The following is a 24,401-nucleotide window of genomic DNA, read 5'->3' on the forward strand; positions in this document are numbered from 1 at the left end:
GTGAGAGGCTGTATCAGGCTCTTCCTAGACACATTCTATTTCATCTTTTCCTGACACTAAATACCTTTAGGTGCTTGAGGAGCTGTAAAGAAGGAATAGGGCTCAGCAGACACAAACAAATTTTGCTCCCAAGCTACACAAAAGCTTTTTCCTTGAGCCCAGAATGTTTTCTTCAGTGTAGCAAACAGCCCACAAGGCAGCTGTAGTGTCCAGCATCCTATCAGATGTTTAACACAACCACAAGGGTCCTGAGACCCCAAGGAGCAGAAATATTCCCATATATAACCAGTGGTGAAATAACTGTATGAACCCAGTCCCCCCCCAGCAGTCCAGATCCTAAATTATAAGTTAATTATGTATTATCTGTTGTACAGCCTGTAGAGCTGTCAGTCCTGCACCAGAGAGCCATAAACCAGGGAGCTTATGCTGAAGGAAGGAAGAGGGATGAATGTTTTGTGCTGCTTCTTGTTTGGCTTTCTGAAGACAAGAGCAGCTTGGCCCTGCTTGAAGGCTGAACACTAAAAACCCTCCAGTAAAGACAGGGGAGAAGGGCAGAGCTGGGGATGCTGCCTTCCAAGGGATGAAATAAACCTGCCACCATTGCAGGGGATGCCCTCACCTTTCTCCTAGGAGGGGGAGGATTTTAGGACCCCTTCACCTCCTCTGCCCCAAGACCCCACATCCCCCCAGCACAAGCTCCCACGGGTGCAGCAGAGCCAAGGCAAGGGCTGAGGAGCTCAGTGGGACTGGGCTGGGTGCCTGGAGCCCTTCACAGACCCCCCCACCACACCAGGACTGCCAAACTTTACACCATAGGGCAAGGCAGAGCTGGTGCAATGGGCTGGGAGAGGTTTGGGCTTCCCCACTAACCCATCCCCTCCCTGCTGCATTAACCAGAAGGTTTCCCAAGTACTGTATTTATATTTTTTTTCCCTCACTACAGCCTCTCCCCAGGCCCAGATCCTGCCAAATGATTTAGCTGTAAATCATTTGGGGAGGGAAGGGGATGGATTCAGGCTCCATCACAGGTATGGAGCTATTTATACCTCTGCCACAGCAGAGTTGCAGCCGCCGACGCCACGGCAGCACTGATAGCAGGAAGTGGGTGGCTTTGTGAGGCTGCAAACTGGGGATGTCCCAGGCTTTAGGCAGAGCCCCCCCCATGCCATGCTCAATCCTTGGTGCTGGGTTGTAAGAGGAAAAGAAAATCTGCAGTGGGGAGTTTTATTTTGGTTTCATTCTGGGGGGACGATGGCAGCACCCAGCCAGCCCGTGGCTCTTCCCATCCCATCCCATCTCAGCATCCCCTCCTGGGCAGCCCCACACAGAGAACCTGCAGTTCCCAGGCAAAAAGGGTGCAAGGTTGTGCTCAGCTATGTCAGAGAGAGGTTTGCAACCCAGTGAACTTGCAGTGCTTGTAAGAAAGGCCCAACATTAAGAACTGGAGCAATCAGGGTGCTAAGGGGGGTTCCAGACAGGGAACATCTCACTCCAACACCCCTGTGCCAAACTGGAGTCACTCCTGGCCTTGTTTTCAAAGGCTTTAAGCATCCCTCCAGCTGCTATCGACTGAAACACAACCCTAGGGGGGAGAGCTTAGCTGCAGGCTGGCAGCCTCAGCCCAACTCCATGCCTGGGAAATCCTGTCCCCAGCAAAAAGCTTCCTCCAACCCCCCAGGGCCAGAGCCAGCACAGGAAAAACAGCCTGGCCATTTCCTTTCCTTCCTCTGTCCCTTTCCTTTCCTTCCTCTGTCCCTTTCCTTTCTTTTCCCTGCCCATTTCCTTTCCTTTCTCACACACCACGCTGGTCCCCACCCCACCAAGTGATGCCCAGGGCCCCCAAGGTCTCACCTGGAGGTGGCAGGAGCCAGGTCTGGTTGCAGGGAAGCTCCTGGGTCCCACTTCAGCTCCAAAATCCAGGGGATTTATCACATATTGCAGCAGAACTGGGGGAATCACTTGGGTTGGATTCCCACCACCCCAAGGCACTGAGGTGATGGCAGCCAGAGGGGGGGATCTGGCCAGGTCAGGAAGATAAAAAAAAAGTGAATTAAAGAGCAAAAATCCAAACTACAAAGCTCAGAACTAAAATTGTAACTGTCCAACCCAACCCAAGAGCAGTCAGAAGTGTTTGCTCAGGCCCACTCAGAACATCACCTGGGTTATCACAATCAGGTTTCACAGCTGCAGCCCCATCAGCCCCCCCTCAGCCCATGTTCCAAACACACCTGATCCCTGGCTCTGGGCTGATCCCTGTTCCCAGCTTTGTCTCCTGCACAAAGAGGCCCTGAGCTGTGTGGGGTTTGTCTGGCTGGGGGTGGGACACACCACCAGAAAACTCCCCCTGAGACCCTCTTATAATGAGGTGCCCTGACCCGTGATGTAGATGAATGCACCGACCAATTACTAGGAAAAAGCACTTAAAAAACCCAGAGAAACCAGAGAGGGCTCAGAGACCCTGCTGGGATGGCATCCGAGAGCCCTGCCTGCCCCTTGTGCTGTGATGAGAAGGACCAGAGGGGCTCATCCTGTCCCCAGGTGACACAAACCCTCTGGAAGCTTTGTCACAGCCCCAGCTCGTCCCCATAACACCCTACAGAACCCATTAGAGAAACCCAGCCCCAGAGGAAGGGCTCTTTTTGTGCTTTGCACAAACACAGATCCACCTAACACGTAAAAACCCAAAAATGACACAAGAGGCAGCTCAGGGCTCCCCCCTCTCACCCCACTGAGACCTTTGCTGAGTTTCCCATAGCCCCAGGCAGGGCTTTCCCTCCCCTCCTGAGCCATTTCTCCCATTTTTTCCAGGATATTGGGTGATCCCCTCTCACAACCCCACAGCCCTGATCTGCTCCCTTCCCTTCACCTCTTCCCAGGGAGGAAAAAGCAGGAGGCACTGATCAGGTGTTGCTCCTTATCAAGCCATTCAATTAATCAGTGATTGATAAGGCAGCAGCACAGCCCAGGAGCAGGGCAGGATGCATCCCTCTCCCTGGTTGGTCTCTTAGTCCTGGGAAAGGGAACCCTGGAGCCTTTTCCATCCCCTCTCTGTTTTCTCATCCTCAAACCTGCAGCTTGCTGCAATCTCAAAAAAAAACCCAACAAAACAAACAAACAAAAAAAAACCCCACAAAAAACAAATCAAAACAAAACAGAAAAAAAAGGAAAAAAAAAAGAGAGAGAGAAAAAAGGAAAAGGAGAAAAAGAAGAGAGAAAGAAAGAAAGAGAAAGAGAGATAGAGAAAAAGAGAGAGGGAAAAAAAGGAAAAGGAGAAAAAGAAAGAGAGAGAAAGAGAGAAAAGAAAAGAAAAAAGGAAAGGAAAGGAAAGGAAAGGAAAGGAAAGGAAAGGAAAGGAAAGGAAAGGAAAGGAAAGATAAATAATTGGGGCCCCTGCCCACACCTCAGGCTCCAGCCCCACCAGGTCTCTCCGCAGGGAGCAGGAACGGCCCCGGATGCTCCGAATCCAAGGGAAAAGCCCATTTGTTTCCATGGATATGGTGATTCAGAATTGCTCCAGATGGAAATGGGTTCGCAGAGCTCTGCCAGGAGGCTCCCACCATCCCCGCAAGGCAGGACCGGGGCACCCTGCAGGCACAGAACCAGAACCGGGTCCAACCCAAACCTCAAATAAAACCCCAGCTCCTTGTTCCCCCAGCAGCAGGAAGGGCACTTACCCTGGAGTGGTGTTTTCCTGCTTGATTTCACTTCTAAAACTGCAGTTTTTGGCAGCCAAGAGCTCGCAGGGGCAGGAAGGAGCTGGAGGGAAGGGACAGGGACACAAAAGCCACAGCACAGCCAGGGCTGGGGACATCCGAGGCTGGCAGCAGCCACCAAGGCTGCAACACAACCCCCCGGAGCTACAGAACACCCTGAGAACCCCAGCAAACAAACAGCAAAAAAACCCAAACAACCCAGACCCCAGCACCCCCTGACCCCAGCACCCTCTGATCCCATCCCCAAGGGACCCCAGACCAAGGTCCCCAAGGTCCCCTGAGAGAGGATCCCAGTACCAGTACCCAGCCTTCTGGGTCTCATTTGGGCCTCGGAGACTTTTGCTGCTTAGGAAGGGTTTGGGATTGTCCCAGGATTTCTGCAGCAGGTCCAGGAGCCACCAAGAGATCTGAACCCAAAAAAAAAAATAATCTCAGGAAAGTTTGAATCCAGAGTTTGCACTTAAATCAACCTCTCCTGAGCACAGAGAGTTCCACAAGAGGAGAGATCCATTACAGGGAAACCATTTGCAGCTCACTGAAACACCCTGTGCTGGGGATGGACAGGATGTACCTGACCTTGAACAACCCTTCTGCAAGGCAAAATCCAGCAAAGATCAGAAGTGTGCCCTTCCACTGCCACTCCATGGAAGGGACACTGACACCCCCCACCCAGCAACCCTTCCCTGGGGAAGGAGCTGCCCCACTCACCCACAAATGCTCCTCACCTCTAACCACAGGAGATGGAATTACTCTCAGTTAGCCTGGTAATGGAGGGCACTTTGCTGCCTGGCTCATCTCTCCTTAAAGCTCATTTCCTCCCCAAACCCATTTCTGGCCCTTTCACCCAACACCCAGAGTTCTGCTGGAGTTGCCTCCTCCCAAGGATGCTGAAATGGAGCTGTGGGTGCTGGACCAGGCAGCAGCTCCTCTCCCAGAGGCTCAGGAGGGTTGAAAACCTCCCTGAAGCTTCTCAAACTCTGGCTCCACCATAATGGATCACTCCTGGCTCCCAGGGGCTCCGGAGCAGAGGGCTAATGCAAGTGTTCTCCAGTGTGCCCATTCCTCCCTTGCTGCTGGAAGTATTAATGACAGCATCCATTAGCAGGGATGACAGATCCCCTTTCAGTACAACAGAAGGCTCTCGAGTCACTGTCAAAAATACCCCATAAAGAAGGGAAAGGAAGGGCCCTATGGGCCCCCATCTAATTAAGGATGGAGAGCAGGCCTAAAAATCAGCTGCAAAGTGCACACCAGGCTTTGGAGAAGTTCAGAGTCAGATCTACAGCTTGGGGGTCGCAGCTTTCAGATGCCCCCAGGGTCCCAGAGCAGCCCCAGGTGTCATCTCACAGCATCTCAGCCACAATTTGATCAAGGCACTGAGGTGACAAGAAAATCAGGGAGACTCAAAGCAGTGTCAGAAGGGAGAATTCCAGCCAGTCTCCAATTGGGAACACAGACATTGCCAGCACTTGCAGAAATTCCTCTGTTCCTCTCTTCCCCTGCACCTGGATATCACATTGATGTAGTTTACACCATAACTAATGAATTGATAACCAATTATCTAATTCAAATCAGCTCCATTTTAACAAGATACCACCAGTTCTTCATGGCCACAGGGCAGGAAGCCAAAGGGGGACACTGGTAGGAGTGGTGCCATGGAAGAGGATGGCAGCTCCCCCTCCTTATCCCTTGTTTAGGCAAAATCACCCCAGAGAGGGGGGATGCAATTTGCTCTCACTCCAAATGAGGCATCTCCAGGTCAGCAAGTGTCAGGTCCTGCTAAAACCAGAAAGGTGGCAGAGGGATGGGAACCTCCAGCCCTCCAGGAGGGAGGATGGCAATCCTCCCACTGCCTGCTCCTCATTAAAAATAGCAAAATCCCAGCTTCCCCACACTCTTTTCTGTTTTTTTTTAAAAGCAAGAGGGAAAAGGAATAGAAGAGAGCAAAGCTGGGCAGCACCTTCAGGGGTAACTCTGGGGAGCAGGCAGAGGACTTAGGCTCAGAAATCGGGGCTGGAGCAAAGCCCTGGCTTGAAGATGCTGCTGCTGGGTGTAGAAACATCCTCAGTGCCTTTCAGAAAGCCTGGAACACCCTGGTGAAGAAACCAAACTGCAGGGGCTTGGAAGATCAAGTCCTAAACTAGCAGAGCACTGCCTGTGAGCCCAAATCCCAGCCCTGCCTGCAAAACAGATCCAGTCCTTGTCCCCAAGTGCTTACGATGTGAGCACAAAGCACATGAGAGGGCAGCAGGCACAATGAGGCAGTGTTAGCTGAGAGGCCCTGGGTTCAGGACACCGTTTGGGGTATGATCCTTGTTGACATCAAGTGATTTCATGTGACTGAGTCACTTCAGGGCTGCTGGAACAAACTGCAGGGAGCAGCTTCCATGTCACTGCCTCCCCAAATCCCTGGGTCTGGGACACAGCCCGGGCATCTCCTGCTCCAGCTCTGCCATTTCTTGATGCCAGGGTCCCTCCCTCCTTCCCTGCCCACCCAGAACAATTATTGTAAAAAAATTAATGAATTAAAAGTGGTTGAACTGGGGTGTGAGCTAAGGGCGGGCAGGGCTCTGGGAGGAATCCTCTGACCCAAGCAAGATAAAAACTGAGGATTTGGGACAGGGGGTTCTCTATTCAAGGGTAGAAAAATCATCCTCAGGGTGAGGACCTGGAGGCCAGGTGGCTCCTCCAGCCCAGCAGGGTCCCTGGATATGAAGCAGGGCTGGGATATCACTGTTTGCTCAGCCACTGCTCAGAGCTGCTCTTAACAAGGCAGGCACTGGATTTATTTATTATTTTTTTTAAAGCAGCAATGGGCAGGGGGCTGCATCCCATGGGATGGAAAGCTAATCCCTGCTTGGAGGAGCTTAGGAGCAGCAGTGTCTGCTCGGGGGGACAGATGGGCAGGGAGAGGGGTGGAAGCAGGACCAGCTGGAGCAGGGGATAAGCAGCACGGGCAGCCCTGATCTTGGCAGCTCCTTCAGCAGTCGCTCACTGGGGTGCAGGTTTGGGAGGACAAGGGGGGGAGCATGAGGAAGGGATCCTCCATCCATTGTTTCAAAAGCCTTTGTTAACAAAGAGAGGAAAAAAAAAAACCCTCAGCCCAACAGTGTTGGAGTTAAAGGCAAGAAGTGCATGTGCTGGATGGAGGGTTTGGCCAGGAGAGAGCAGGGGCTGCACAAACAGCTCTGTGTTCTGTTTGGTTTTTTGGTTGGTTGGTTGGGTTTGGTTTTTTTTTTCCTTTCTGAGAGATCTTGGAAGACAGGAGCCTGCAGAAGGGACTGGAAATCACAGCTCCACCTACTCATGTGTCTGGCGGCCTCAGGAAATGTCTCGGTGCTTCTTTATCTCTGTTTAAATGCATTAAACTTAGAAAAAAACCAGGGAATGATCCAGCCCAGTGCAGCCACTTGGTGCTCCTTGCCTTCCAAACCCTGCTCTGGGGTCAGTGCAGGGACAAGCCAGGTCCCCTAAATGTCTCCAGAAAGAGAGACCAAGTGCTGGCACCCAAACCAGTCACTCCTTGCCTGAAGAGTTTCAATTAAAGATGCTTTTTTTTTTTTTTTCCCAGCACAAATTATCTCTTCTTCCCCTCCCAATATCCCCTGACTTTGAGGTTTTTCAGGATTTGGAAGTAGTATTCTAGTAGCTAGAAGTAGTATTTGGGGGGGCAGAGGAAGAAACGCAGATAGTAAGGGAGGAGGAGGAAGAACAACAACCACCTCCCAGCCAGATGGGTCATGTCAGAGAATAAAAAAAAGGACTCCTGGCTCCATGTACCCCAGGACTGTGGCCAGCAGAGCCCCAGAAGTGCTCCAGTCCCCTCCTCTCTCTGTCCCTGCAGGGCTCCTGTCCCAGCTCACCCCAGAGGCTCAGTCCCGGAGGTCCCAGCCCAGCAGGATGGGAAGCACCGCTGGAATTCTCTGCACATCCCTGGCTGTCCTGGGTAAGAGCAGCCCCTGGGGGGGAGGTTTCCATGGGATTCCCCCCGTCTGTGCTCTGCAGGATTCTCCCAGGAGGTTTGAGCAGCCAGGGGATGTGTCTGTGCTCTGCCCAACATCTCCTTGTACTGCTGGAGGAGTGGCTGAAGCACTGACACAGGAGTCTCCCTCTTTCTAAATTCAAGTTTAGGTGAAAAGCAGGAGGGGCAGAACCTCGGGAAAAGCCTTGGCAGGAGCAGTGCCCTCTGCACCCCTTGCTTGGCTTGGCCCAGCCTTGGCACAAGGAGGAATTTTCTCCTGCCTGCAGGAATCACTGGTGGCCAAGCTGCTGCTTTTCCTGGTTTTTCTAGGGATTCCTTTTTGGCCCTACCCCGACTGCAAAAAATCCCCCTCCTCACCTGGGACCATTTCTGGAGCTCGGGGAGCCTCAGTCCAAAGGTCCCTTTTCAGCAGGGGGACATTTCATTTCAGCCAACTGAGAGTTGGATAATGGCTTCAAACTAATTCATCATCCCAGGCAGAGCCTCCTCGCCTGTCCTTATAAATATCTAATTACCTTTTAATGTTCTCTGGATCCCCAAGGAGGCAGAGAAGGGGTGGGGGGGGGTGGCTGCCCTAGATTGGGAGGCAATTATCCTGTTTGGAAATTGGTCTGACCCAAATCTGGGAAGAGGCAGCAAGATGGAGCTGGGCTCTCCCATTAACCAGCTGAGTTCATGCAAAGTGCTCCTGCCCCAGCCAAGCTGAGCCCCCCCAAAATGCAAAGCCTGGGGGGGTTGTTTTCTCTTGACCTTTGGCTGATGATGCAATGGAGCTCAGAGAGAAATCCTCACTGGGGACATGAGTGAGGGATGCCAGCTTGAGATGAGGCTCAAGGAAACCCTCTGGAGTGGGTGAAGTGCTAAAATTTTTAGCTCTGGGCTGTCAGCTTCAGCCCTGGGATGCTGGGTTGGTAATGCTGTGCCACCAGAAGGATGATTTCCCAGCAATATGTAAAGATTTCAAGCTTATGAAGCACATGGAGCTGCCTTTCTACTGAACAAGGCTGTCAGGAACATCTGAAAATCTCCCTGCCCTTTCTTCACTCAGTAAATCCAGGGAAAATCTTGAAATCTAAGGGTAGCCAAAGCACCATCCTTTTGTTCCTCAGAAAGCTCCTCGTTAAAAATAACCCCCTGTTCCTCAGAGAGCTGCTCTTTAAAAATAACCACTTTGGATTTCGTGCACATCTGTCTGGGCTCAGGTTCCCAATCAAACCAATTAATTGCTCAGCTCCCTCCCGTGCCAGAGCTCCAGGCTGTGGTCAGTGCTCAGGATGCTGCCCCTGCTCAATAAAGGGATTACAGCTCCTGTCCTCCTGAACTGGAATACATCCTGGAAAACATCCAGTTGAGACATTTATCATTTCCTGATCTCCAGAGCTATCACAGAGCTCAGCACAAAGGGAGAAGCATTCAGACACCTGGGCTCTCCAGAGCTGACTTTCAGCATATTCCAGATACTCCTTATACTGCAAAACCATTCTGCCAGAAACAGACCAGATTTTTCCAACTCCTAATCTTTAGACTTTCCAGTCTCACCTCTTCCTAATCATTTTGGTGTTCATGTTCATTTTCCCTCATGGTGACTCTTGCTCCAGAGCAGCCTTACCAGAATTTTCTGCTCTCCCAACTGGATTTTAACACAGAATAAACCACCCACAAGTTGAACAGGAAACTCTGCTTCTCTCAGGCTTGAAGACCTTGATTTTGTTTGGCTTTTCCAAATTATACTTTATGAGTTTGTTCCTTTTGTCTTTGCTAAATGGTATTTTAGGTGTTTGGCTTTCCCAAACTCTATTTTCCTTTCAGGTTTGGCTTTGCCCAATGATATTTCTTTATTTTGACTTTTCCAAACAAGACTTTGTGGTTTCATTTTGCTGAAGGATACTTCTTGGGGTGTATTTGGCTTTTCCAAATGAAACTTCATTTTATGTTGGGGTTTTTTTTTCCCATTAATGGTCCCCAAGGAAGGCACCTATTCTGGTAACACCAAAACTGAAGTTCCTGGGCTGACCCAAGTAGCCCAAGTGATAACTCTGAGCTTTACCTCCCTGCTTAACTCTCTGTTCTTAATTCTAATCATATCTTTAATTATCTTTTCCACCTTACTTCAATGTCTTACTTTAATTATCACTTCCACTTAACAGTAATTTTGCTGAATGAGCAAGATCCAGGCATTTCACTCCCCCCACCACCAACCAGACACCTTGGAACTGCAGATAAAAACTCACCCCAACTTTTCTTATCGATTCCATTTGAGGAAATCAATGCCTGGCACTTGGAGTCCATAACCTTGGCAGAGGGAAAGGGAGAGCAGGAGCAGTTAGCAACAGGCTCTGAGTGGAATCAGAAGGGATGAGCAACATCATTGGAGCCCACGAGAGAAGTCCCACGTGGCAGTGTTAATAATAGTGATTTTTTTTTTGTTAAATAAACAGAAATTATTTACCACAGGCCCCCAGCTAATCTCAGGGTGTGAAGCTGTTCAACCTTAATCCCTTCACTGCCATCTATCAGAACACAATTAATACAGCTACTTTTTCATTAATTCTCTATTAATTCATTATTATTTTACCTGCTGCTCAGCAGAGTTCTGTCTCTTGCTCAGCACAGCCAGTGCTGACCCAACTGAGAGAAGGTTTCCAGCTCACACAAGCATCTCCTTTGCCTGTAGGACTGTGAGCAAGAAAACATCCCTTGCACTGATCCAGCCCTCAAAATGCTGCTTTTCCCTTCTTCCAAAGGCTCAGGGAGAGGTTGCAGCCCTTCTCCCCTCTGTGGCTCCCTGGCCCACCCCACTGCAGAGCCCAGGGCAGGGGAAATTGGCTGCTGCTTGGAGCCAGGGAGCATCCAGCAGCTGCTCAGAACTCATCGAGCCAATTAGTGCAGCTCCTCAGCTCCCCCCCCCCCCCTTCATCTCCACCCTAAAGAGCATCAGGAACATGAGAGAAACCCCAGGAGCTGCAGGTAAAGGGCTGCTCCCTCCTGAGCCCAGCAGAGCTGAGCTGCCCATTCCCTGCTGGAAGTTACTCTTGCATAAAACATCACTCTGACTGAAGTCCCTTCATTTAACTTGTGACCATGCTGGGTACTGCAGGGAAGGGAACAGATTGCTGGATGGCACGGCAGTTTTAAGGCAGTTATTAATTCAATTACAAAGCATGGAAGGATCCTGGGGCTCACCAAGCATCTCCAAGCTGCAGAGGGGGACAGAGCAGGGAGCACGGTGCCTTGAGGAGGCTCCATCCCTGCCCAGGGAGGGGAATTTCACAGGGAGGGAACAGACAGCATTAGCTCACCAACCACTTCTGCAGTTCAGAGATTTCCAGGCAGCTTCTGCTTTGTTCTCCCTTCCTCCCTTGCACTGCTGTTTCCAGAAAGCTTGGGAGGAAAGGGGGGCTGTGAGCTCTTGGTGTGCATCCGAGATCCAGAGGCATTCCCTGCAGACTGCTGGCACTTCCCAGGGAAACATCACCCCCATGCCACAGCTTGGCCCTGGCACAGGGGAGGAAAAAGCAGAGGAGAAGGCAGGCAGGGTCTTAGGTTCCTCTTGTGCCTGCTCCTGAGCCATACTCAGGACAGCAGGATCAGAACCAAACCAGAATCAAACACTGCAGAGAAAGTGTCAAGTTCCTTCTGTTAGTTGAAAAGCAGAGCTGAACCTCTCAGAACTGGTTTGCAAACCAGTAAGCAGCTGGTTTGAGTCAGCAGGAGCAGACACAGGGATGGATGAAGTGAGGGATGGATTGGTGGATGGATGGAGTGAGGGATGGATGGATGGATAGAGGGAGGGAGGGAGATGTGGGTGGGTGGGTGGATGGAGGGATGGAGGGATAGATGGATGGATGGGATCTGCCAAGCTTTTGTGGGAAGGCAGTGGCAGAGCTGAGAACTTACTGCAGAGATCCAGGTAGTCCTCTCTCCTCCTTTGTTCTGGAGAGGACTTAGGAGGAACCAACCAGCCCAAGTTTGGACAGACAGAGGAGCAGCCAGCATGTCCTCACTGCCAGAGACAAGGAGGGCATCAGGGGGGTTCCAGCTCCATCCCTGCCTGTGCCTGGCTTACCCAGAGCTGTGTGTGTCACTTCTCCTCCATCTGCATGTCCTGAAGCATGGCTGAGCCCTCTGGCATGGCAGGGATGGTGTGAGATGCTCAGTGGGAAACACAAACACCCTGCCCAGAGCCAGGGCTGGGTTGCGCTGACAGATGGCTTGTGATTTTCATCTTGCTCCTTCTTTTATTCTAGATGCTGCTAGGGACACCCTAGAAAACTAAAAATGAGAATCTTGAGGAAAAAAAAAAAAGCTAAATTGAGCCCAGCAGGTTTCCCCTCTCTTGCAGTTTGGTGCCAAGCACAGAGCAGCACAAGGAATTACGGGCCAGTGTTTGAGGAGCAGCCTGCCCACACCCTCTTCCCTGAAGGCTCAGAAGAAGAAAAAGTCACCCTGGCTTGCAGAGCCAGAGCCAGCCCTCCTGCAACCTACAGGTGAGCTCCTCTGCCTACCAGGACAACAAGAATATTGCTTTCCATCCCCTGCTTTTGTATCAAGAAAGCCACAAACACGGGAATCAGCCCCCTGGTCCCCAGGTGATGTGTTAGATATCTCACTCAAACACACCACAGCTGGAAAAATAAATTCCTGGGAGGCACCAGGAGGGTTGCAGTGAGTATTTACCCCTCACACTTGCTCTTGGCAGGTGGAAGATGAATGGCACAGAGCTCAAGATGGAGCCAGATTCCCGTTACAGGCTGGTTGCAGGTGACCTGGTGATAAGCAACCCCGTGAAAGCCAAGGATGCTGGATCCTACCAGTGTGTGGCATCTAATTCCAGGGGCACAGTGGTCAGCAGGGAAGCTTCCCTTCGTTTTGGCTGTAAGTTTGTCTCCAGCAGGTAAATGAAATGCAGCCAGAGCTGTGCTGGGGGCAAACTGAGCTCTCAGTGCATGGGATCCAACATCATCCCTTGGAGAAATCCCTTTCCTTTAACACAGAGGTGAGGTAGAAGTTTGCTGCACCTTATCAAAAATGAGTAATATTTTTAGATCTCAATCTCTACAACCACTGAAAAGGAGGGGGAGAGGAAATACAATAATCCCTCCAGGTGTCTTCTTTCTTTTTCATCCAGGGACAGGTTTCACTTTGCATGTTTAGTTTTGCAGGAATTCTCTGCAGAAGAACGAGACCCTGTGAAGATTACAGAAGGCTGGGGAGTGATGTTCACCTGCAGCCCCCCTCCCCACTACCCAGGTGAGGATTTGCCTGGCTGGAGAGATGCAGCAGGACAAGGGATTCCCAGAGATGTGAAGCACTCCTTGCTTTTCTGTGGGAAATTTAGGGAAGGAAATCTGGTTTTAATTCACTCTGTAAAGACACAAAAAGAAGTAGGACACAGCAAAGGAAGAAAACAAGCACCCACTTGGACTAGCTTCAGTTTAGACTGGTCTAGAAAGGGGTTTGCTGGGTTTACCCCCAACTGGGGGTAACTTGGGAGGCAACTTGTGCAGTTTGTTCCTTTTTTTCCCCCCCCTCCAGGCTTATCCTACCGATGGCTCCTGAATGAGTTTCCCAACTTCATCCCAGCTGATGGGAGACGTTTCGTCTCTCAGACCACAGGAAACCTCTACATAGCCAAGACAGAGGCTTCTGACCTGGGCAACTACTCCTGTTTTGCCACCAGCCACATCGACTTCATCACCAAGAGTGTTTTCAGCAAGTTCTCCAGGCTCAGCCTGGCTGCAGAGGGTCAGTGCTCTTGGTTTGTCATAAGGGAACAGGGCAAAAAGGCAAATTTAACAAAACACCACAAAGGACTTGGGCTCCATGGGGCTCCAGCAATGAACAAATCCCTGACCAGCCTTAGGGGAGCTTAAAAGCTTATAGAAATATGAATTAACCTGGGGGATGCAGCCCTTCCTCCAGGTTTTCCCTCCCCCCCCCTATGGGTTCCTCTCTTTGTAAAGGAGAATTGGCAGAAGGTGCAGTCTGTGCATGGCCACAAACAACTCTCAGCCTTTGGGGAGCTTGCAGGTAAACACATTTCTGGGACAGAGTGAAGGGACCTAAGCAGGAAGGAAATGAGAGAGAAGAAGTCCTGAGATGTCATAAAGAGATTTTTAGAGACTTTGGTAAGAAGAGGAAAATAAAACTTAGCTTCTGCCACCTGTAAATTATCCAAACCCATGAAGGTTTTGCAGTGTAAGGTAACCTTGCAGGTACCTCTGCCCTGTTTAAAGTCATCCAGACCTCTTCCCCTGTGCTTTCCTTCCAGCAGATGCCAGGCAGTATGCACCCAGCATCAAAGCCAGGTTCCCTGCAGACACCTACGCTCTGACGGGGCAGGTGGTGACCCTGGAGTGTTTTGCCTTTGGAAAGTGAGTTCAGTGGCTGTGTCACACAGGGTAGGGATGGGGAGGGCATCACAGAACCTTCAGCTCTTCAGCAGGTCCAGAGATGGAGGGGGAAAGCCATCTGTCTGTCCTGCTGGGCAAGAGGGGACAGCAGGATGCCAGATTCACCTGATTTCCTTTTACACAGCCCTGTCCCTCGGATAAAGTGGAGGAAGCTGGATGGCTCCCAGTCCTCCAAGTGGATTGGCAGTGAGCCCCTCCTGCAGATCCAGGATGTTGGCTTTCAGGATGAAGGCACTTACGAGTGTGAGGCTGAAAACATCAAAGGGAGAGACTCCTACCAAGGCCGCATCATCATCCAAGGTAGGACAGCCAGACCCAGAGCACTGAGCCCGTGGGACTGAAACCACCTCTGATCCTCCCTTCCATCAGCTTCAACCAAACCTCTTGCAAAGCCCTAACACAGGCCAGCAGAGATCACTGGTGCCTTTCCTCAGTGGGTGTTTTTAGGCTGTGGCAAGTAGAGACACGGCTCCTAACTTGCTCTAAAATCATTCTAGTAGAAATGAGGCAACCAGGAAAGGAAGCAAAGTGGTAAAAACCAAACTTGACTTTCAGCCAAGACCCTCTCCAAGCCCAGGGTACTTCCACAAGGGTTCCTGCTTGGAGCTATTTTTATATATAGTCAGATTACAAAACTTAGGCTGGTCAGCCAGACTTTCCTGAAGTTCAACAACGATGCCATTTACTGTAGAGAAACCCTCATGTTCTGGATTCTGGCATCATTTTGTGCAGTCCCCATCACAGCTGCAGCCAGTCCCATGCAGGACTCAGCCTTGCCTGGGGACACAAAAGGTGAGGGACACAAAAGGGACAGGGAGGGACACAAAAGGGACAAGGAGAGACACAAAAGGGACAAGGCGAGGGTTGTCTCTGCGGAGGGAGAAAGGAACCTGCCAGCAGAGATGACACAATGAGCATCCTTCAGCCTGCCTGGCCCAGGCAAACTTCTCCTCTGATCACCTGGGCTCTGCCACCTCTCTCCCTCCTTTGCAGCTCAGCCGGAGTGGCTGGAGGTGATCTCAGACACAGAAGCTGACATCGGGTCTGACCTGCGCTGGAGCTGCGCAGCCTCCGGCAAACCCAGACCCGCGGTGCGGTGGCTGCGGGATGGGCAGCCCCTGACCTCCCAGGTACCACGGCACAGGTTTGGCAGCCAGAGCAGCCCACACAACCTGCAGTCCTGCCCCTGCTCTTCCAGACCTAGACTTTTCCTCCTGCCTCGCTGCAAATGCATCTCAGCCCCGTTTTCTCACCCCGCATCCCCGATTCCATTTGCCCCCCATGAGGCTGCCAAGCGATCCCACAGCCCTGCCCCGCAGCAAGTCCCTTCTCCCATCACTGCCATCCCTGCCACTGCTTCATGCAGCCACAGGAACTCACAGCCAGTTATTGGGGCAGATAAACAGCACCTTGTATCTTGGTATGACCTGCACGTTGCTACTCAGGCACTCAGAAGTCTCAGCAAACAGAGCACGGTGATGCGGGGCAGTGACTCGACCTGCAGGAAAGATGCCCTGTGTTTTCCCTCAGGGAAAACCAGGCTGGCTTCAAACTGACCAAAGAAATCAGTCGTGAAACTCAACCCTGAACACAGGAGGCTTGAGTTCCATCGTTGTTTTTCTGAGCTAATGGGTTCATCCTCTTGTTTGCACAGAACCGCATCGAAGTGAGCGGTGGAGAGCTGAGATTTTCCAAGCTAGTCCTGGAGGACTCTGGCATGTATCAGTGTGTGGCTGAGAACAAGCATGGCACAGTGTATGCAAGTGCTGAATTAATAGTGCAAGGTAATTTCTCATCTCCCAGAGCTCTGGGTTTCAATGGGACACTGAAGCATTTTAAGATCTCTTCCTAATATCCTCTGCTTGCGACCTCAGAGTAAGACCAGAGCAGACAAAAACTGCTTCACTCACCATTGAAATGTAGTTACTGCTTCCATAAGACACTCTACAAGCCTTTAAAATTGAAATCTTGTGTAAATTCAGTAGTGCTGGAAGAGAACAAGGACATCTGTTTAGCTACAGAAAGTGTACAGGACAGAGAGCAGCTTCTTACCTCCTTTTTTTTTTTTTTTTTTTTTTTTGAGGAAAGAGGTAAAAGAAACAAGTTCAATATCCATCCAGCCTGCTTTGAGGGAGTGATTGGAGCTGGACTGATGCCAAACTTGTTCCACGTTTGTCTAAAAGCTTATCTCCTGGTGGTCAGGAGATACCAGAGATAAATTAAAGGCCCTGAGCATCATTAACACCCTGCATTGCATGAGGGCAAAGATAAAACCTGATTCAATCTTTGCAATCCCAGAAGGAGCTGGATGCCTGCATGGGTGACTTTGATCAGGATATTGAAGAGAACATCCTCTACATTTTCCAAAAAAGCAGATGTTCTTGTGTCTCTGTAAGACCTTGCACTTGTTAGGGTCATGTCCCATTGCTGTCTGACACTTGTCACCAAACTCCTGCCCTGCCAGCAGAGGAATCACCCATCCTGCTCCCCAGATGCTGCCATGCTTCTGGTACCAAGCCATCTAACAACAAATCAATAACACCCAGTTAGGTGGCAGATAAAATGCTACACACAGCAGGGTTTTCTAATCATTCCTTAAATCCTCTTTTTCTCTCCTGTAGCCTTAGCACCAGATTTTAGACTAAACCCAGTGAAGAGACTGATACCAGCAGCCCGAAGTGGGAAGGTCATCATCCCATGCCAACCAAGGGCAGCCCCAAAAGCCACCGTGCTGTGGACCAAAGGGACTGAACTCCTGATCAACAGTAGCAGGTAGCAGCACAGACTCAGCTTCTACCTAGAAATCATAGCTAAAACCACTTTTTTTTTTTTTTTCCCTTGCCAGAAAACTGGACTTGGTGACCCCAATGTGCTGCTCCCTCCCTGAACACAAGCACTTTGTTATTCCTCTCATTTCTCCTTTAGAAAACTCCTACCATAACATTTTGCAGTCCTCTCTTCATCAGCAATTTCTCTAAAATCAGCAAGTGCTGGAAATTATCAGGTGTACAGAGGGAACAGATGCTTGAACTTTCCTCTTGTGTGCTTCTTCTTCCTTTCCAGGGTGACTATAACCAGAGATGGCACTTTGATCCTCCAGAATATCAGCAAATCTGATGAGGGGAAGTACACCTGCTTTGCTGAGAACTTCATGGGCAAAGCCAACAGCACTGGGATCCTCTCTGTTCGAGGTAGAGATGTTTGCCTTGATTTGGGGTCAATCAAGCCAGAATGCCCTGATTTCTCCTCTATTTCTCCTCTCCTAATCCTCTCCAAAAGCAATGCAATACTCAGGGAATCAGAGACATTCCAGCCTGAGAAGCAGCAGATCTTGACCCACCAAATGTTACCTATCAGCAACTGGTCCTTGAGAAAAGCATTTCCTTTTTAAACCATGAGCATTCCTTCTATGGAACTACAGCTGTTGGAGAGGGATGACAGCTTGGGAAGTGTTGGTTTGTTTGGATGCTCTGCAGCATTCCTGTCCACCTGCAGCTAACAAATGCTCTTCCTTCCTCTGCAGATGCCACCAAAATCACCTTGGCACCATCTAGTGCTGACATCAACGTGGGTGAAAACCTCACTCTGCAATGCCATGCTTCCCACGACCCCACTATGGACCTGACCTTCACCTGGTCACTGGATGATTTCCCCATTGACTTTGACAAGTCTGAGGGGCACTACCAGAGGGCCAGCCTGGTGAGTAGAAAAGGACAATTATGTAGAGCACCAAAAAAAACAAAAAAGGAAAAAAAAAAAGGAGAAAAAACTGAAAACAGTGTCTTTGTGTGCACGTTGAATGCTGGATTATGATGGGAGGCCTTCAAGTGCTCTCCCTGCTGTCTTTCCTTGTCCCCATGCAGAAGGAAACTATTGGGGACCTCAGCATCTTCAACACCCAGCTGAAGCATGCAGGGAGGTACACCTGCACGGCCCAGACAGTGGTGGACAGTGCTTCAGAGTCAGCCACACTGACTGTCAGAGGTAATTTCTTTGTTGCAAAGCCCTCTGCTCCTTTACAAGCCCAAAGGAATGGCACGGTAATGTCAGCACTTGCCAAAGTCATGGCAAGGGACCAGCTCACTCTTCCCTTGGTGAGCACCTCACCATCTAATACCTGAACCAGGTGGGACAGCTTTTCAGGAGGCTGAAACTGGAGGTGAAGCTTCAGAGGCTCCAGGAAAAAAAAATTAAAATCCTGGTTTTAGTGTATGGCTTGCATTAGAGCAACAAGCCTCCAAACCTTTCCCCTCAGTCACAAACACTTCTCCCCATTTTCCCTCATCCCAGGACCTCCAGGTCCCCCCCAGTTTCAGAGGCTCCAGAAAAAAAAAAAGCAAAAAAAAGCTTGCTTTTAATGTTTGGCTTGCAATAGAGCAATAAGCCTCCACCTCAGTAACAAACCCATCTTCCCCCCATCTCCCCTCATCCCAGGACCTCCAAGCCCCCCAGTTTCAGAGACTCCAGGAAAAAAAAAAAAACCAAAACCACCTGGTTTTAATGCATGGCTCTTTCCCCTCAGTAACAAACACTTCCCCCCATCTCCCCTCATCCCAGGACCTCCAGGCCCCCCTGGGGGGGTGGTGGTGAGAGACATCAGTGACACCAGTGTCCAGCTGAGCTGGAGCCGTGGCTTTGACAACCACAGCCCCATTGCCAGGTACCTGATCGAGGCACGGACCCTGCTCTCCAGCAACTGGAAGCAAATGAGGACCAGTAAGTGTCTGGGGGCAGCAGTGGTGGCCTGGCTGGGGCTGGGGCTGGCTGCCACCTCCTGACTCCTGACTCAGAGCCTGGCTGCCACTTGCTCTATTTGTCCTCCTCTCGTGTTATGGGATGATATAGATCCTGGGAATATTGAAGGCAACGCAGAGACAGCCCTGGTGGTGAACCTCATCCCCTGGATGGATTATGAGTTCCGTGTCTTAGCCAGTAACATCCTGGGAGTTGGGGAGCCCAGTTTGCCCTCCAGCAAAATCCGTACCAAAGAAGCAGGTAGGTGGAGAAAAAAAGGGGGGAAAAAGGGAACCAGAGGTGCCCCTCCTTACCTGCTGGCTTGTAGCACACCTTGAGCCCAAATCATCATCTCCTCGAGCGATGCCATCACGAAGTTTTCTGTCTTTTTGCCCAGTTCGATGTCAAAGGTGAAGCAGTGCTAGAGCTTTGCCACCCTTAGATACAAGATATTAAACCACTATAAATCCTAGCTTCCAACCCTGCACCTTCCAGGCCATAATGCTCAGAAAGGGTAAAGAGCCCTATTATATCACAGAGAGCACAACTCTGCAAAGACAAAGTGAATCTCCCAGCAAATGGCTGTGAATGTTCATTCTGTCCTCTGCTGCCTGAACGTGTGAGCAGAAGGGATTTAAGAACAGCAGGAGGACTGCTCCCAACATACCAAATGCACATTAACTCCTTTCTAATAAAAGCTCTCCTCCAGAGCTCTGCTTCTGAGCTTGATTCCTGGCCTTGCTGCCTGCAAATAAACTCAGGAGGTGCCAACCAGCATTCTGAACCTGATTTTGACAAACAGCTGAAATACTCACAGCTGAAAACACACAGAAACCAGCCCTTTCACCCAAGTTCTCAAAGCCTGGCTACCCCCAGCCCGTGCAGTGTCTGAGCTCATCTTCATCACTATCATTTCCTTAACCCCCCCCCTGTGCTCTCTGCTTTTGTTTGGGGACCCGACAGCACCGACTGTGGCACCATCTGGGCTCGGTGGAGGTGGAGGGGCTCCCAACGAGCTGATCATCAACTGGACGGTGAGTCAGGATGAAAAAGAGAAAAGATCCTGACAGGATCAAGGAGCACAGCACCAGCCCTGGGTGCTGGGAGAGGGCCAGGGGGAGGAGCAGGTGCCATCTCATTTGGGAAACGAGCCCAGCATTTATGATTTGGATCCACGACCCAGCCGACCGCCGCGGTTTCATCCGAAGTCTTGCTCGTGTGAGCTGAGCAAGGCTCCTCTCTCTTCCTGCCCCCTCTCACAGCCAACCCTGAGGGATTATCAGAATGGAGATGGCTTTGGCTACATCTTGTCCTTCCGTAAGAAAGGCACCCAGGAGTGGCTGACAGCAAAGGTGCCACACGCAGAGTCGCTGCACTACGTCTACCACAACGAGAGCATCGGTCCCTACACCCCCTTTGAAGTGAAGATCAAAGCCTACAACAGGAAAGGAGAGGGGCCAGAGAGCCTGACTGCCATCGTGTACTCTGCAGAGGAAGGTAAAGGGGACAGTGGCAACTCTGAATTCACCATGATTTGTCCAACCAACCACCCAACGTGTCCTCCCTGCAGAGCTGGGGCTGTCCGGGAGCTCAAGGACAGGAGGGGTTTCTTTTGCTGCCAGTGATTTCAGCCCAACATTTATCTGCTACTTCAAACAGAGAAATCAGAATCCTAGAATTGGCTGGGTTGGAAGGGAGCTCAGAGCTCATCAAGTCCAACCCTTGATCCACTCCCCCCGTGGTTCCCAGCCCATGGCACTCAGTGCCACATCCAGGCTCTTTGGAAAGATCTCCAGACACGGAGAATCCACTACTTCCCTGGGCAGCCCATTCCAATGCCTGATCACCCTCTCCAGAAAGAAATTCTTTCTCATCTCCAACCTAAACCTCCCCTGGCACAACTTGAGACCCTGCCCTCTTGTCTTGCTGAGAGTTGCCTGGGAAAAGAGCCCAACCCCCCCCTGGCTCCAACCTCCTTTCAGGGAGTTGCAGAGAGTGATGAGGTCTCCCCTGAGCCTCCTCTTCTCCAGCCTCAACACCCCCAGCTCCCTCAGCCTCTCCTCATAGGATCTGTGCTCGAGTCCCTTACCAGCCTGGTTGCCCTCCTGGTTGCTTCCCTAAGCCCAGCCATGACCCAGAGCTTCAGAGCAGACCCAGATCCTCCTAACACACTCAGCTGTGGCCCTGCTTCTCCTCCTAAGTCCCTAAATCCCATCCCTTTGCTTGACTCCCTGCAGACAGCACCAGCTGGGTACCAGTGCTGCAGGAGGGCCCTTTGCTTTCAGAATGGTGTTTATGCTGCCCAGAGAGAGGAAAAAGATTTCATTCCCTTTTGTGGTCTTTTTTTTTTTTTTTTTCAGAACCAAAAGTGGCTCCTTTCAGGGTTCTGGCCAAGTCTGTCTTGTCCTCAGAAATGGATGTGTCCTGGGAGCCTGTTGAGCAGGGAGATATGACTGGAGTGCTCCTGGGCTATGAGGTGGGAGCCTGCAATGGGGATGAGAGAGAGACTGACACTGGGATGGGAGAGCCCAGCAGAAAAAAACCCAAAACAAAACTCCCCCAGGCTCAGGGGGGTGAAAGGAAACAGCAATTTGTTTCCAGAGATGGAGGGTACCTAATGGAGAGCCTGAGGCTCTAATGGGGACACTACTACTGCTCTCAAGACAGAAACAATCTTATTTTTCTGCTTGCCTTTTCACACAGGCTGTAACCTTGTTCCTGGGCACATACTAAGGAAAATGCATAGAAAAAAAAAATACCAAAGGGTCTCCAGCCCTTAGACTGAGCCTGGTGTTTGCAGATGCCTCTGTTCTTACCAAACCCCTTGTACCTTTTTCTATTCAGATCCGGTACTGGAAGGATGGGGACAAGGAGGAGGCAGCTGACAGGGTGAGGACAGCAGGGCTGGTGACATCAGCTCATGTCACAGGCCTGAACCCCAACACCAGGTACCACCTGTCAGTCAGAGCTTACAACAGGGCTGGAACAGGACCCCCCAGCCCTTCAACCAACATCACAACAACAAAACCACGTGAGTTCCACCTTGCGGCCCCAAAAGCTGCTGCTTCCTCCAGAGCATCCCCAGTGATCAGCTAACTGAGCAGCTTTTTTATCTTGGTGCTCCAAGGCCATTTTAAGAAGTCCATAAAACACTTCCCTGAGTTTCCTCAGATCAGTCTTGTGGTCTGTGCATCCCCTGGCTGAGGAAGTCTGTGCTCAGAGTCACCTTTTCTGGGACATTTCCCTTTAACCCAACTCCAGAGGTGCCATCAGCCTTGTTGATTTGCTGGAGAGTCTCAGGAGGTGGTTGTGACCAGCACAACATTCTCATCAGTCCCTGATTTACTGCATCTTTGTCTTGTTGTTTTTTTTTTTATCTCGCAGCACCCAAGAAACCACCTAGCAACATCTCCTGGACTTTTTCTGGGTCTACAGTCAGCATCAAGTGGGACCCAGTGGTGGCAAAGGCAGATGAGTCTGCAGTGACAGGGTACAAGGTACAGGCAGCACAGATCTGGCTTTTCCTTACAAGTGACCCTAAAGAAACCCCAGTGAACACAAACTCCACCTTTCCTCTTCCCACAGATGCTCTACAGGCAGGATTCCCACTCTGCTCCCACACTGTACCTGGCCAGCAAGAGCAGGATTGACATCCCCATCCCTGAGGACTTCACTCATGCCTTTGTACAGATCAGGGTGACAGGTCCTGGGGGAGATGGAGTCCCAGCAGAAGTTCACATCCTCAGAAACAGTGGTATGTCCATGGCCCTGCATGCACACATGCTCACATTTACAGCCTGCTTCACAGATCACTGGAGCAGGAGCTCAGACAGGGTCCCTTTTACCTGCCTGCCTCTTCCAACCACTGCTCTTTGAGAAGTAAATCCCTTGGTGACACCTCCTCCCCTCCCAGCTGAGCTCCCCCCAGCTCTCAGCACCCTTTCATTCAGTCTGCTCAGCACCCAGCTCAATTTTATCTGCAGCTTGAATCATAGAATCATAGAATCCTAGAACTGGCTGGGTTGGAAGGGACCTCAGAGCTCATCAAGTCCAACCCTTGATCCACTCCCCCCGTGGTTCCCAGCCCATGGCACTCAGTGCCACATCCAGGCTCTTTGGAAAGATCTCCAGACACGGAGAATCCACTACTTCCCTGGGCAGCCCATTCCAATGCCTGATCACCCTCTCCAGAAAGAAATTCTTTCTCATCTCCAACCTAAACCTCCCCTGGCACAACTTGAGACCCTGCCCTCTTGTCTTGAGGCTCCACAACTTGCATCCCCTAAGGGTGAAATCCCCACTCCCAGCACCAACCCCAGCAGGTTCCCAGGGCTCAGGCTGTGAACACTCAGAGCCCACCTCCAAATTCCTCTTCCAAATCCTAAGAGGCCCATCAGAGAGAAACACAACACCAGCACACAGAACCCCACAAGTGACACTTTCCCCACCCTCCTGACTCTTCCCAGAAGACACCCAGGTGTGTCTGTGCCACAAGATCTTGCTCCTTTTCTTTTCAGGGACCAGTATGATGGTGGAGGACTCTGTGATGAGGCCAGTGCCCCATGGTGTCATTATTACAACCCAGTCCCTGGTGATGGTGGCCCTGATCAGCTACCTGGAGCTCTGACCCTCACCACAGCACAGGACTCCTGGACACTCTTCCTCCTCACCACCTGCCTGCTGCAGCTTCAAGTTTCTTCTACAGCAGCATCACAGAAAAGGATCTGACCACCCGGGGAGGAAGAAAAAGCTTTTTTGTTTTGGAAGAATAGAAGCTTTCATATGAGACGTGGGTCTTTAACCAATTAAAATTTTTTTAAAGAAATGAGTGAAGTGAAGAAGAATTCTCTGTGAATTCTGGCAGCCAGCTGCCCACACACTGTACCCAGTAGGTTTTCTGCCTTATGAAGCCATGTATAAATAACCAGACTGCTAAACTTGACTTTTTTTTTTTTTTTTTATCTGTACAGTGAATTTTTTGGGGGGTAAGGGGAGGATGGGGACTGAGGATTTGACAGGGATCAGCATGTTCCATCCCCATCCCAGTCACAGCCACCTCTAATACATTATGGGACAGGATTGTGGGGTTTTTTTCCCCCCCATAATATGAGCCAAATTCTGCATCAACCAGCCCAAGGAGACAAAGCCACAAGAGAAACTGATCTCTGCCCCATCCTGAAAATAAATGAACACCAGAGTTCAGACTGTGAAAAGCTTTTTTATGACACTGGTGTTAAACTGGACACCCCAGCCTATTGTTTGTATCAACTGCTCTGCTGTGAGGTGCAATGTTCAATGTGATCCATTTCCCACATGCTTTTAGGGTCTCTCTGTCATACTGTTTGATTCTTTCCTTTTTCTTTGGGGAGGAGAAGGGGTAAGGGAAAAGGTGACACTTTTCCAGCATCCATTGATCTGGAGGCAGCTCTGCCTCCTTGCAGTTCTCATTTCAGTTGAGAGAGGGTCTTGAAGGAGGAAGAAAAAAGAACAGAACAGCATTTAACCACGAGCTGGAGACTCATGGAAGACATCACAAGGAAAAGTTGGGCTCAGGGAGAT

At 50.6% G+C, this 24,401-nt stretch overlaps 1 protein-coding gene across 1 annotated transcript; it reads left to right on the forward strand.

The window, feature by feature from the left end:
• Positions 1 to 7,613: 7,613 nt before the first annotated feature.
• Positions 7,614 to 23,469, forward strand: CNTN2 (contactin 2). Its single transcript, XM_008499482.2, has 22 exons — positions 7,614 to 7,659; positions 12,038 to 12,182; positions 12,395 to 12,570; positions 12,850 to 12,945; positions 13,231 to 13,440; positions 13,970 to 14,069; positions 14,233 to 14,408; positions 15,102 to 15,238; positions 15,763 to 15,892; positions 16,730 to 16,880; positions 17,172 to 17,299; positions 17,632 to 17,807; positions 17,972 to 18,092; positions 18,666 to 18,824; positions 18,954 to 19,103; positions 19,806 to 19,876; positions 20,105 to 20,339; positions 21,203 to 21,318; positions 21,687 to 21,873; positions 22,227 to 22,339; positions 22,428 to 22,596; positions 23,360 to 23,469. Exons 1-22 carry the CDS (start codon positions 7,614 to 7,616, stop codon positions 23,467 to 23,469), a joined length of 3,102 nt encoding a protein of 1,033 aa, XP_008497704.1.
• Positions 23,470 to 24,401: the final 932 nt, after the last annotated feature.

Source organism: Calypte anna, chromosome 26, assembly GCF_003957555.1.
Source record: "Calypte anna isolate BGI_N300 chromosome 26, bCalAnn1_v1.p, whole genome shotgun sequence".
NCBI classification, from domain to species: domain Eukaryota; kingdom Metazoa; phylum Chordata; class Aves; order Apodiformes; family Trochilidae; genus Calypte; species Calypte anna.